The sequence below is a fragment of the Notolepis coatsorum genome, assembly GCF_963971535.1.
Source record: "Notolepis coatsorum genome assembly, chromosome: 7".
Lineage (NCBI taxonomy): Eukaryota > Metazoa > Chordata > Actinopteri > Aulopiformes > Paralepididae > Notolepis > Notolepis coatsorum.
In genome coordinates, this window is record NC_140171.1 from 27,256,938 (window position 1) to 27,269,615 (window position 12,678).

The 12,678-nt window shown below is 41.8% G+C and overlaps 1 protein-coding gene across 2 annotated transcripts in view; it reads right to left on the reverse strand.

Moving 5' to 3' along the window:
• acer2 (alkaline ceramidase 2) overlaps nucleotides 1–12,678 on the reverse strand; it is a 33,461-nt gene that overhangs the window by 8,892 nt on the left and 11,891 nt on the right. Inside the window, exons 6-7 of one of the 2 annotated variants that reach the window (XM_084318913.1) lie at nucleotides 12,313–12,484; nucleotides 4,742–4,879 (exon numbers count right to left, since the gene is read on the reverse strand). In XM_084318913.1, the coding sequence (XP_084175039.1) occupies nucleotides 4,751–4,879; nucleotides 12,313–12,484 (301 nt within the window). In that variant the 3' untranslated portion in view covers nucleotides 4,742–4,750. Of the gene's footprint in view, nucleotides 1–4,741; nucleotides 4,880–8,468; nucleotides 12,485–12,678 lie in introns of those variants that run through there. The other variant, XM_084318914.1, reaches the window with a different exon arrangement.

Consider the following 12,678-nt stretch of genomic DNA (forward strand, 5'->3'; position numbering starts at 1 on the left):
TGGCAACAGGGACAGAAAGGATACTGTATGTCCTTGACTAAAGAAATTATTAGTCAACTGACGGACTTTGCTGACTAATATATTATTTGATTTAATGGACAAATCTCTCAAATTCTGTTTCCCACATGATGCAGACTGACCTCTAGAAATGCTGACCAGAGATGTCCTATCATTTTTTCAGAAAATAACTGTTTTAAACATGAGGAAAAATGCATACAATTAACTGATGGACTGAGTCTTAGTAGAAGAATAAACTGCCCAGAAGGGGGCAGTCCTAGATCCAGTCATAAGTAATAATAAGACAGCAACAGTATTCAGCCCGTATTTGAAAGGGCTTTGTGTTTTATTACTATGTTGAAAGTCAAATTATATTTCTTAAAATGAAAAGATGAAGGTAGTTTTCTTTCTTCCGACATGGTTGCCTGGCTGTAACATGTTGAGCAAGGCACTAAACCCCCAACTGCTCCAGTGGAGTTGCTCAGTGAATGAATGAATGAATGAATGAATGAATGAATGAATGAATGAATGAATGAATGAATGAATGAATGAATGAATGAATGAATGAATGAATGAATGAAAATTTTATTAACAGATTGCAGAATGGGTACAGTACAGTACAGCTCAATACATACAATTGTTAAGGGGATGCAGACCAGAGAAAGACTTTCGTCTTGTTTACATCAGGGTCCCCCATTTTCAATTCATCGTAACATATATGACATACATGACATACAGATAGACAGTACTGCTACATCTATACATTTATGACATACCAGATTTGCAATTACAGTACTGTTTGTGATACAAAAAGAGTCCAGAAAGAAAAGAGTATATACATTAGGCGTAGAAACTGTACATTGGATTGGGTAGGTGGGGGTGGGGGGGGACTGTACATTGGAGGTGGTTTGGTGGGTGGGGGGGGGGGGGGGGGGGGGGGGGGGTTGGGTAGGAGTGGGGGGGGGGGGGGTTGGGTAGGAGGGGTGGGTGGGGGACACTGTACAACTGTACAAACAACACTGTACATTGGATTATTGACAAGACCATACTTGGTAATTTACTGTACATTGGAGGGGGTTGTGTTCGGACATTTACAGGGGCCAGTTTCGAGTTGCAGTCTCCCTTAGGTGTTTTTTGAGAGTGTTTTTGAAAGTGGGTAGTGATTCACATTCCTTTACAGCTTTGGGTAGGGCGTTCCACATTGATGTGGCATAATTGCGAAACGTGTTTAGTCCCTTGTTTGAGCCGAATCTGGGTTTAACATGATTTGTGGAGCTCCCTCTGGTGTTGTGATCGTGGTATTCACTGACCTTTGGGAAGTATTTTGTCATGTACATGGGTACCTTGGTCGTGTAGTGTATCTTGTAGACCAGGCCCATTGCAAGTTGCTGTACTCTGTCGTCTACTCTAAGCCATCCTAGGTTGTCAAAGTGGGCAGGGGTGGCCAACGGTGTCAGACTGTGGTTGTACTGGGTTTGATTGATTGATTGATTGATTGATTGAAAATTGTATTAACAGATTGCAGAATGGGTACAATACAGTACAGCTCAATACACACAATTGTTAAGGGAATGCAGACCAGAGAAAGACTTTTGTCTTGTTTACATCAGGGTCCCCCATTTTCAATTCATCATATGACATACATGACATACAGATCGACAGTACTGCTACATCTATACATTTATGACATACCCGATTTACAAATACAGTACTGTTTGTGATACAAAAAGAGTAAAAAACAAAAAAAAAGAGAGTATATACATTTGACGAAGAAACTGTACATTGTAGGAGGTGGGGTGGGGGGGACTGTACATTGGAGGTGGTTGGGGTGGGGAGGGGATGGGTAGGTGGGGGGGGTAACTGTACATTGGATTATCGACAAAACCTTACTAGATCCAAGAAGAGGGTCTCGTGTATTACTGGGTTAGGACATTTACTGTACATTGGAGGGGGGGGGGGGGGTTGGGTTAGGGTATTTACAGGGGCCCTCAGGTTTCGAATTGCAGTCTCCCGTAGGTGCTCATTGAGAGTGGTTTTAAAAGTGGGTAGTGATTCACATTCCTTTACAGCTGTGGGTAGGGCGTTCCACATTGATGTGGCATAATTGCAAAACGTGTTTAGTCCCTTGTTTGAGCCGAATCTGGGTTTAACATGATTTGTGGAGCTCCCTCTGGTGTTGTGGTCGTGGTATTCACTGACCTTTGGGAAGTATTTTGACATGTACATGGGTACCTTAGTCGTGTAGTTTCTCTTGTAGACCAGGCCCATTGCAAGTTGCTGTACTCTGTCGTCTACTCTAAGCCATCCTATAGGTTGTCAAAGTGGGCAGGGGTGAGGTGGGTTCTAGGAGTAAGGTCAAGCAGTAGTCTGACCAGTTTGTTTTGTGATGTTTGTAATTTAGTTTTTAGCGCCTTTGAGGTGCTTTGGTACCATGAGGTGCAAGCATAGTCGTAGTACCCTTGAATGAGTGCTCCTGCCAGAGTCTTCAGGGTATTCTTGTTTACCAGAGAGGAGATCCGGTACAAGAATCTAGTTCGTTGGTTGACTTTTTTTATTACATTGGATGCCATTTTGTCACAGGAAAGATTTGCCTCTAGGATGGAACCTAGGTATGTAATTTCATCTTTCCTTGTGACAATATTGTCACCCACTGTAACTGAGAAGCCGTCGGCCTTGCTGAGTTTGTTATGTGAACCGAAGAGAATGGACTCCGTTTTACCCAGGTGTAATGATAGTTTGTTGTCAGCGAGCCAGGTGCAGATTTAGCCTAGTTCCGAGCTGAGGGTTTTTTCAACCTGTAACTTGTTCTTGTCAGAGACCAGCAGGGCTGAGTCGTCCACGAACAGGAACAAGTTGCAGCCACAAGCTGACGACATGTCATTTGCATAAATTAGGAACAGTAGCGGTCCTAGTATGCTTCCTTGTGGAACACCACAGCTCACTGGGAGGGGGGGGTAAGGTACCGTTTACCTCCACCATCTGTTCTCTCCCCTCCAGGTTGTCAATCAGAATGGAGTGATTGACAGTGTCGAAGGCCTTCTGTAGGCCCAGCATGACCATGCCGCAGTATTTGCCCGCGTCCACCTCGTTTGATGTGGTCGTTCAAATAGAGAAGACATCAGTGGAGTGGGATGTTCTGAAGCCAGATTGGAATTCAAAGATTAGATTTTTTTCCCGCGAGGTACTTTTCGACCTGTTCGTATACTATTTTTTCCATGACTTTCGAGATGGAGGTAAGAATACAAACAGGGCGGTAGTTGCCTGGGCAGCTCCCAGGTGTGAATGTGAAGCAGGGCGTAGCTGAAAAAGAGCATTTGTGCTCAGCGAACCCACCCTAAATAAAAGGTAAAATATATATATATTTTTTTAAACATAGCAACCATTGTTTTGTACATGGCAATGCAGGAGACAATGGTTGCAACAAAAACACAATAATTTGGTGTGGATCTTGTAAACAAGTCACAGAAAAATGCTTTTCCAGTGTTTACCGACTCTACCACTGCACAGAAATGAGGGATTTTCTTTTGAAAGTGGTTACCAAAGGTTACAGGCAGCCATACTGGAAGAAAGTGAACTGCACAAACATTATGTGCAAAATATCAACAGCACACATGACATATGTGTTAATGAGGTTATGTTCTCTCAAGATAAATAACTTCAAGTTCAAGTTTGTTTTTATTTTATTTTATACTCGTGTCTAGAGACCAGGCACGTGCACACATAGAGGCCAAGGGGTGCCTGAGCACCTGCCTTTTTGAGCCTCATCAAAAAAGTGCCCTTTTTGAAAAGAAAATTAAATATATATATTTTTTTTTACTGTTACGCATATAGACTGCCCTTCCAACTGAAAAATGTCAGGATAGAATAAAAATATTGGGTAAAGAGAGAGAGATGCCCCATATTCCATTGCAGTTTGCACAGCCTCCTCAGCATGCCTCTCCGCGGACCTATATATTTTATGCATAGCGTGGGTGGTGATGATGATCATGATAGAAACCGCTGTTGAATGCTGGTATTACACTCATTGAGGGACACAAAGAAGTCAAATCCGATGGGATTTGGGAATCTCAAATACAAATCGGGATTGGAATAAAAAATGCATTTATATTAAACAATACAGAATATACAGCACTTCTTGGGGTCTGTAGGGTAAGCACTTATTCCCTCCCCCCTGAACATTTATGGAGATGTATGGGCCTTTTAAGTCAGTGATAAAAGTGTCTTTAAAGGATAAGTGAGCTCCTGCACTGATTATTATAGTTCAATATTCAATATTTGATAACGCTACGCGCGCTCGCTTAATATAAACACACAGGTGTTGTGCCCTTTTCAGCCTTTGAGCACCTGCCCCTCTAAAGTCCTGTGCACGTCCCTGCTAGAGACGGAAGCTGATGTACCCCCGCTGGCCTGGGTTCAGAAACGTCCCACGATCTGTATTCCTCTAAATAAAAAATAAAAAAGGAAAAACCTTGACAGAATGTCTGTGTGGGAACAATGGGCCAAAGACCACATAACTGTAGATTGTAGAGAGACGTTTTGACACGGAAAACATGTTCACACACGTTCCTTGTTGTCACCCGTCACAACTGTGAATAACAAAAAGTCACACGACAGTTTGCCACTTGCGCACACAGACACAGAACAACTCTTACTCATGTCTCTTACTCATATCCCCCACTGCTACATATACACACACACAGTCTGCGCAGCCCTTTAGAGAGTGCCTAACATCCAACAAACAAACCTCCTGAGCTCAGTGATGAGCAGCACGGTGCAGGGGATTCCAAGGGTCATCAGAGACAGAGAGTTGACCACAGGCTTCACGAAGGCCAGCCCAGTGGTGATCCCTGATAGGATGGCGATGACCACTTTGAACCTTGACCTAGGAAGAAAAAGCAAAGCAAACCATTGCAACAACAACACAGTTTAGAGATTGTTGTTCGGAACGGCAGAGGATGTGGGGATGCCGAACTCTTACCACAAAGTCTCTCTCTCTCTCTCTCTCTCTCTCTCTCTCTCTCTCTCATCAACTTATTCAGGAGCCTCAACAGCTTGTGGTTTAAAGTGGAACCAGTGTTTTACAACTACAAATTACAGCAACAAGGAACTCAATACACACAATTGTTAAGGGAATGCAGACCAGAGAAAGACTTTTGTCTTGTTTACATCAGGGTCCCCCATTTTCAATTCATCATATGACATACATGACATACAGATCGACAGTACTGCTACATCTATACATTTATGACATACCCGATTTACAAATACAGTACTGTTTGTGATACAAAAAGAGTAAAAAACAAAAAAAAAGAGAGTATATACATTTGACGAAGAAACTGTACATTGTAGGAGGTGGGGTGGGGGGGACTGTACATTGGAGGTGGTTGGGGTGGGGAGGGGATGGGTAGGTGGGGGGGGTAACTGTACATTGGATTATCGACAAAACCTTACTAGATCCAAGAAGAGGGTCTCGTGTATTACTGGGTTAGGACATTTACTGTACATTGGAGGGGGGGGGGGGGGTTGGGTTAGGGTATTTACAGGGGCCCTCAGGTTTCGAATTGCAGTCTCCCGTAGGTGCTCATTGAGAGTGGTTTTAAAAGTGGGTAGTGATTCACATTCCTTTACAGCTGTGGGTAGGGCGTTCCACATTGATGTGGCATAATTGCAAAACGTGTTTAGTCCCTTGTTTGAGCCGAATCTGGGTTTAACATGATTTGTGGAGCTCCCTCTGGTGTTGTGGTCGTGGTATTCACTGACCTTTGGGAAGTATTTTGACATGTACATGGGTACCTTAGTCGTGTAGTTTCTCTTGTAGACCAGGCCCATTGCAAGTTGCTGTACTCTGTCGTCTACTCTAAGCCATCCTATAGGTTGTCAAAGTGGGCAGGGGTGAGGTGGGTTCTAGGAGTAAGGTCAAGCAGTAGTCTGACCAGTTTGTTTTGTGATGTTTGTAATTTAGTTTTTAGCGCCTTTGAGGTGCTTTGGTACCATGAGGTGCAAGCATAGTCGTAGTACCCTTGAATGAGTGCTCCTGCCAGAGTCTTCAGGGTATTCTTGTTTACCAGAGAGGAGATCCGGTACAAGAATCTAGTTCGTTGGTTGACTTTTTTTATTACATTGGATGCCATTTTGTCACAGGAAAGATTTGCCTCTAGGATGGAACCTAGGTATGTAATTTCATCTTTCCTTGTGACAATATTGTCACCCACTGTAACTGAGAAGCCGTCGGCCTTGCTGAGTTTGTTATGTGAACCGAAGAGAATGGACTCCGTTTTACCCAGGTGTAATGATAGTTTGTTGTCAGCGAGCCAGGTGCAGATTTAGCCTAGTTCCGAGCTGAGGGTTTTTTCAACCTGTAACTTGTTCTTGTCAGAGACCAGCAGGGCTGAGTCGTCCACGAACAGGAACAAGTTGCAGCCACAAGCTGACGACATGTCATTTGCATAAATTAGGAACAGTAGCGGTCCTAGTATGCTTCCTTGTGGAACACCACAGCTCACTGGGAGGGGGGGGTAAGGTACCGTTTACCTCCACCATCTGTTCTCTCCCCTCCAGGTTGTCAATCAGAATGGAGTGATTGACAGTGTCGAAGGCCTTCTGTAGGCCCAGCATGACCATGCCGCAGTATTTGCCCGCGTCCACCTCGTTTGATGTGGTCGTTCAAATAGAGAAGACATCAGTGGAGTGGGATGTTCTGAAGCCAGATTGGAATTCAAAGATTAGATTTTTTTCCCGCGAGGTACTTTTCGACCTGTTCGTATACTATTTTTTCCATGACTTTCGAGATGGAGGTAAGAATACAAACAGGGCGGTAGTTGCCTGGGCAGCTCCCAGGTGTGAATGTGAAGCAGGGCGTAGCTGAAAAAGAGCATTTGTGCTCAGCGAACCCACCCTAAATAAAAGGTAAAATATATATATATTTTTTTAAACATAGCAACCATTGTTTTGTACATGGCAATGCAGGAGACAATGGTTGCAACAAAAACACAATAATTTGGTGTGGATCTTGTAAACAAGTCACAGAAAAATGCTTTTCCAGTGTTTACCGACTCTACCACTGCACAGAAATGAGGGATTTTCTTTTGAAAGTGGTTACCAAAGGTTACAGGCAGCCATACTGGAAGAAAGTGAACTGCACAAACATTATGTGCAAAATATCAACAGCACACATGACATATGTGTTAATGAGGTTATGTTCTCTCAAGATAAATAACTTCAAGTTCAAGTTTGTTTTTATTTTATTTTATACTCGTGTCTAGAGACCAGGCACGTGCACACATAGAGGCCAAGGGGTGCCTGAGCACCTGCCTTTTTGAGCCTCATCAAAAAAGTGCCCTTTTTGAAAAGAAAATTAAATATATATATTTTTTTTTACTGTTACGCATATAGACTGCCCTTCCAACTGAAAAATGTCAGGATAGAATAAAAATATTGGGTAAAGAGAGAGAGATGCCCCATATTCCATTGCAGTTTGCACAGCCTCCTCAGCATGCCTCTCCGCGGACCTATATATTTTATGCATAGCGTGGGTGGTGATGATGATCATGATAGAAACCGCTGTTGAATGCTGGTATTACACTCATTGAGGGACACAAAGAAGTCAAATCCGATGGGATTTGGGAATCTCAAATACAAATCGGGATTGGAATAAAAAATGCATTTATATTAAACAATACAGAATATACAGCACTTCTTGGGGTCTGTAGGGTAAGCACTTATTCCCTCCCCCCTGAACATTTATGGAGATGTATGGGCCTTTTAAGTCAGTGATAAAAGTGTCTTTAAAGGATAAGTGAGCTCCTGCACTGATTATTATAGTTCAATATTCAATATTTGATAACGCTACGCGCGCTCGCTTAATATAAACACACAGGTGTTGTGCCCTTTTCAGCCTTTGAGCACCTGCCCCTCTAAAGTCCTGTGCACGTCCCTGCTAGAGACGGAAGCTGATGTACCCCCGCTGGCCTGGGTTCAGAAACGTCCCACGATCTGTATTCCTCTCTACAGATACAGTTCTAGTAAATACTGTAGGCTATAAGATTTACCAGATTATGTGAATCGATGTTTCTAGTAAAAGGCATATAGTCTACTGGATTGTCAAATCTTGTACCCAAGCTGGAGAGAGCAATTATGTACAACACAAGACCATTTCTTCATTCTAAACTGTTTTAGTTTAAATTATACGCCAAGTTAGGTCAAAAGCTGTAGCCCTTGGCTGGCTTTCCTGTGAATAGTTCTTCTGATATTCCCACTGTGTACAATAATGAGGTGAATGGAAGTTACTGTATTTAGCTAAATGATGCCCCCTGGTGGGGTAAAATATATGCCCCCTGGCTGTAAGCAGCTTTTAGCAGGTTTCAGCCAGAGTGGACACTGATGGACCAAGAGCTTGACTTTCAAGCAAACTGCATTCTATCGCCTATTAACATAACATGGGCAGGTAGGAAAGAAGACAACATCACATCATCTTAAATATTGGCAGTTTATTGCATAAAATACATATGTTATTAATGCTGGTCACATTACAATTATTTGTCTACAAAACTGGATAAATTAGGAAAATAAATATATTTTGCGCAACTTGTCTTTACCGTCATTGCAAGTAAAGATAAGAGATTGAGAATATTACAATAAGTCCACAAGATAGACATAACTGTAGCTGTTACCATGCCGTCATGGCTCATGTTAAGGGTAGTGTCCTGAATGATGCTCAACACTCACAGTAAACTGGGTTTGTCCTCTTGAAGACAGGGATTATTCCACCTCTTTAATCTCTTTCTTTGTGACGTGATTGGACAAATAACCATATTCACATCATCTTTTTCTTCTTCTCCATTGTCTGACCACTGACCATCTTACAAACTTATCATTTGTCAATACTGAAATGTATTTCTTAAAAGGGCACTTCACCAAAAAAACAATGCCGATTTATTTAGCATATAATGTCACACACATCCAAAAACCTCAAACAGCTTGCACACATTAATTTAGTTTGACAGTTATTGAGAGTAAATTAGTTTGAATATGGCCAACAGTGATGTCACCGGAGACATTGAATCCGTGTGCACCATGAACGTATGTAGATGAAAAAATAGCAATACCTTATAATTTCATTGAGCTGAAATTAACACAACACACGGATTTGCTGGAAAAAGAAATCTGCATTGTTTTTTGGTGAAGTGCCCCTTTAATTATTTGGACAGAGCCTTTCTAATGAACTGTTTTGAGCCCATTCATCTTATATCAAAGCCAACTCTAAACCTACAAACACCAGTGCTGTGCTCAACTAAACTAATATTTTAATGATTGCAGCTAAAGATAAGCTACTCTTGATTTTAATACTTGGTATTCAGTAGGTTCTGTAAAGTTTTCAATAGACTCTGCGTCACAGGAATAAACTATACTCTTCATGGATCATGAGTATCCTTCCATATGATTCACACTACAATTTAAGTATTTACTACCATGACATTGTCAAAAAGAGTCCCCAGAGGTTTGAGGTACCCAAAGAAATTAAATAAAAGATAACCCTTAAACCCATTAATCTCAATGGTTGACAATACAAATGTATCAATAATACAATCATAATCATGCACCCTTCATTCAATATTTCAATTTTGGTTGAGATTGGTTTACAAAAATATAGGTATTTATTTTTGGCAAAATACTTCAGTCAGTTAAAAATATTACCTCAAAAGACGTTATTTTAAGTTTTTCTGTCATTGTAAACTGTGGCCCTATACTGTACATGTTCGCTTTTGAGTTTCCACAAAGCTCTGTGTTAGGACGGGTTTCTCTCTTAACAGAAAGATGACTTTAATGAAAGAGCTTTCGCCCAGCGTTTAACAACAATATGAAAAGTATCGATAGTTTCAGGTAGTCGTTTTGTTACACCGCAAGCCAACAGTATATGCTTCCCTTTCAGACCTTCCATACATAATTAGAGTATCTTCATTCGGTAATATGTCATTAACACCGGTGAATTAGATTGTGGTGGCCAGGTGCCCTAAAGCCTAACCCCTTCCACAAGTCTACCCACCGTGACCTGAAGCTCATGTCAATTTAATATTCATGTGTGCAGTACATTGCCCTCTTAGGAGCAAAATGTGAACAAAAACCAGCACCTTCTGAGAATGCAAAGTAAGTATATAAAAAGGACGGGTTTCTCCTTACCGACCTCTGAAATCGCTTGTCCTGGTTGATTAAAGATCCCCTCCATATGTATTCAAAATCCTGTTTAAATATTTAATTGAATTTAATTCAATATTGTTAAATAAACTACCGAAAATGGCTTAGCAGCATCTCTACACCTTTACCCTCATTGAGAATGCAAGGATATATGAATATGCAAATCTCTGGGGGAAGGGTGTGAAAAAGGCGCTCTGGTGACAAGTGCTGCACAAATAACAATCTGTATCAAAGTCACGTCTCCCAGAGGAGTTACCCATGACAAAACCCAAGTGTTGAGTGGAGAGGATCTTTAAGTTTTTTTTTTGTTTTTGCACCAAGTTACATATTTGCCACCAGAATGTTAAATACAAGTTTTACGTACTAAGTTAAAAAATAAAATGTATTATAATGAATAACCCTAAAGAAGAAAGTTGTTTTTGATTTCTTGTAGAAATCTAAATGAAAATGTTTACAACTACAGCAGGGTTGTGCCGAGTCATCATTGTTAGAATAAAGGCTATGTCATGATTAGTAAGTGACTTTTCACATGTCTTTGCCTATCGCTGTTAAGTGGGGAAAAGGTGCAAACATTGTGCTAGTGTTAAGCACTATGCACTGGGCCAAAGTGTTTGAGAAACATAGCACTTGGAATTAAATAATACATGTGGGACTACTTGACATTCCTTAATTTTGCACAAAATTTGATTTGTTCTTTTAAGCGTCAACTATGTTATGCTTACTGTACTGCGTAAGAGTTGAAAAAAGCATCAATGTAAAGCAGCGTTTCACATTCACTAAAGTGTTAATTTCGGGACATCTCATATTTAACGGTACCTGTGCATTTGAGATATTAATGCAATGTCATATATTATATTATGTTTGTATAACACACATTTCCGTAGCAAAATAATTGTATATATTCGATTATGAGTTAACTAAATGCATACAGACACTTTTAAATACATTTCTAAAACACTACTATGCAATCCCTCTGACATGCTAGAGATCAGATTTGGCACACCCACATTGGCAAAGAGCCCATTGTGTCTCCAACCAGAACCTTCTTATTCTTTTTACCAATATGCCCGTGCAGTGGGTATGGTAAGTCCGACACCAAGATGCACTCAAACACACATCAGGCTTTACAATTAATTACTTCCTTATGAGGGTTTTATAATGCCTTATAAACCATGTAATAGCAGCGTGTTAATGAATTCATTGAGCATTGTGAGAGTGGTTAGGCAATAAGACACTATGAAGCTTTTAACGCACAGTGCATTAATCACAGTCAAGGTTCCCCAGTGCCGTATTGCTTTTGAAATGATTTCTGAAATGAACAGACTGCATCTATTAGACGCTATGGATGTTTATAAGGCAATATAAGGCTTCATAAGAAGGTGCTTTGTAAAAAAAATAGTAAAGGGTGACGTACGACTTTTGAAAAACATGTATCCCCCCCCCCCTCTCTTCATTCAACATCAAAATGCATATCATATACTAAATCCACTTGAATAATAGAACACGTGAACTCTACAAAAGGCTGAAAATGCATCATGTGATGAGCCTGAAGGAACAAGTGACAGGTCTCTTGGCTTTGCTGCGACATCACTCCTCTGTCTCCAATGCGTTATCGACACGGACAGCGTTGGAACACCTTTGTGCTTTTGACGGAGGGGCTACATTAATACTGCTTTGTAACAAGTGGAGAGACGGTGGGTGGGGGGCTGGAGAAGGTAGGAAGGTTATCATTACCGTGAGACAAAGTGCGCGTCACCTCGTCACAAGAGCACCGATGGTCGGGATACGTCCAGGCAGGTGGGTGGGAGCGGGCTTAAGGCGTCAGTATACTCATTGCGGACATGAACTTTAGCAGGTTCACTAGAACAAAACGACACATGGAGGGGAATATGAAGCTCGGCGTTGGCACCACGTTCGTACCACTTTGGCACCGCGGTGTACACCCGCTTCCTGGCCGGACTAGTCCGATGCTCCGGTGTGGTCATCTATGCTGCGGAGCCGTGCAGAGTATATTAGGGGGAGGGGCGGGGGGCAATGTATTCGACTTGTGTTTCTATCTCTATCGGCGTTTCTATTTGTCTTCGGTATACTGCCGCCCGTTTACCGTAGGTCAACTTAGGTCACCTTGATGGAAGGCTTGACGCAGAGCAGGGTGATGTAGGGGACGCCGATGAAGGCCCACTTCTCGCTGGGCCAGAACATGATGACGGGGCCTCGCTCTGGGGCCTCGGTCGCCACATCAAAGTAGGCAAAGCACACGCAGCCCAGGTAGGAGGCCAGGCAAATGAGGATGTGCCTGTGGGCGAGAGGGAGGGGAAGGGCTGCTTGAGAAATTGCCTTCATGCAAATGGGTAGGTACTCACAGTTGCAGTGAAAAGATTAATAACAGTATATGCCCAACAACAGCTAAAAAGGAAATGTCCTTTTTAGCATCACTAGGAGATGTGAGAGGTACAAAAGAGACAAACTTGTGTTCTGTCCCATGCAATA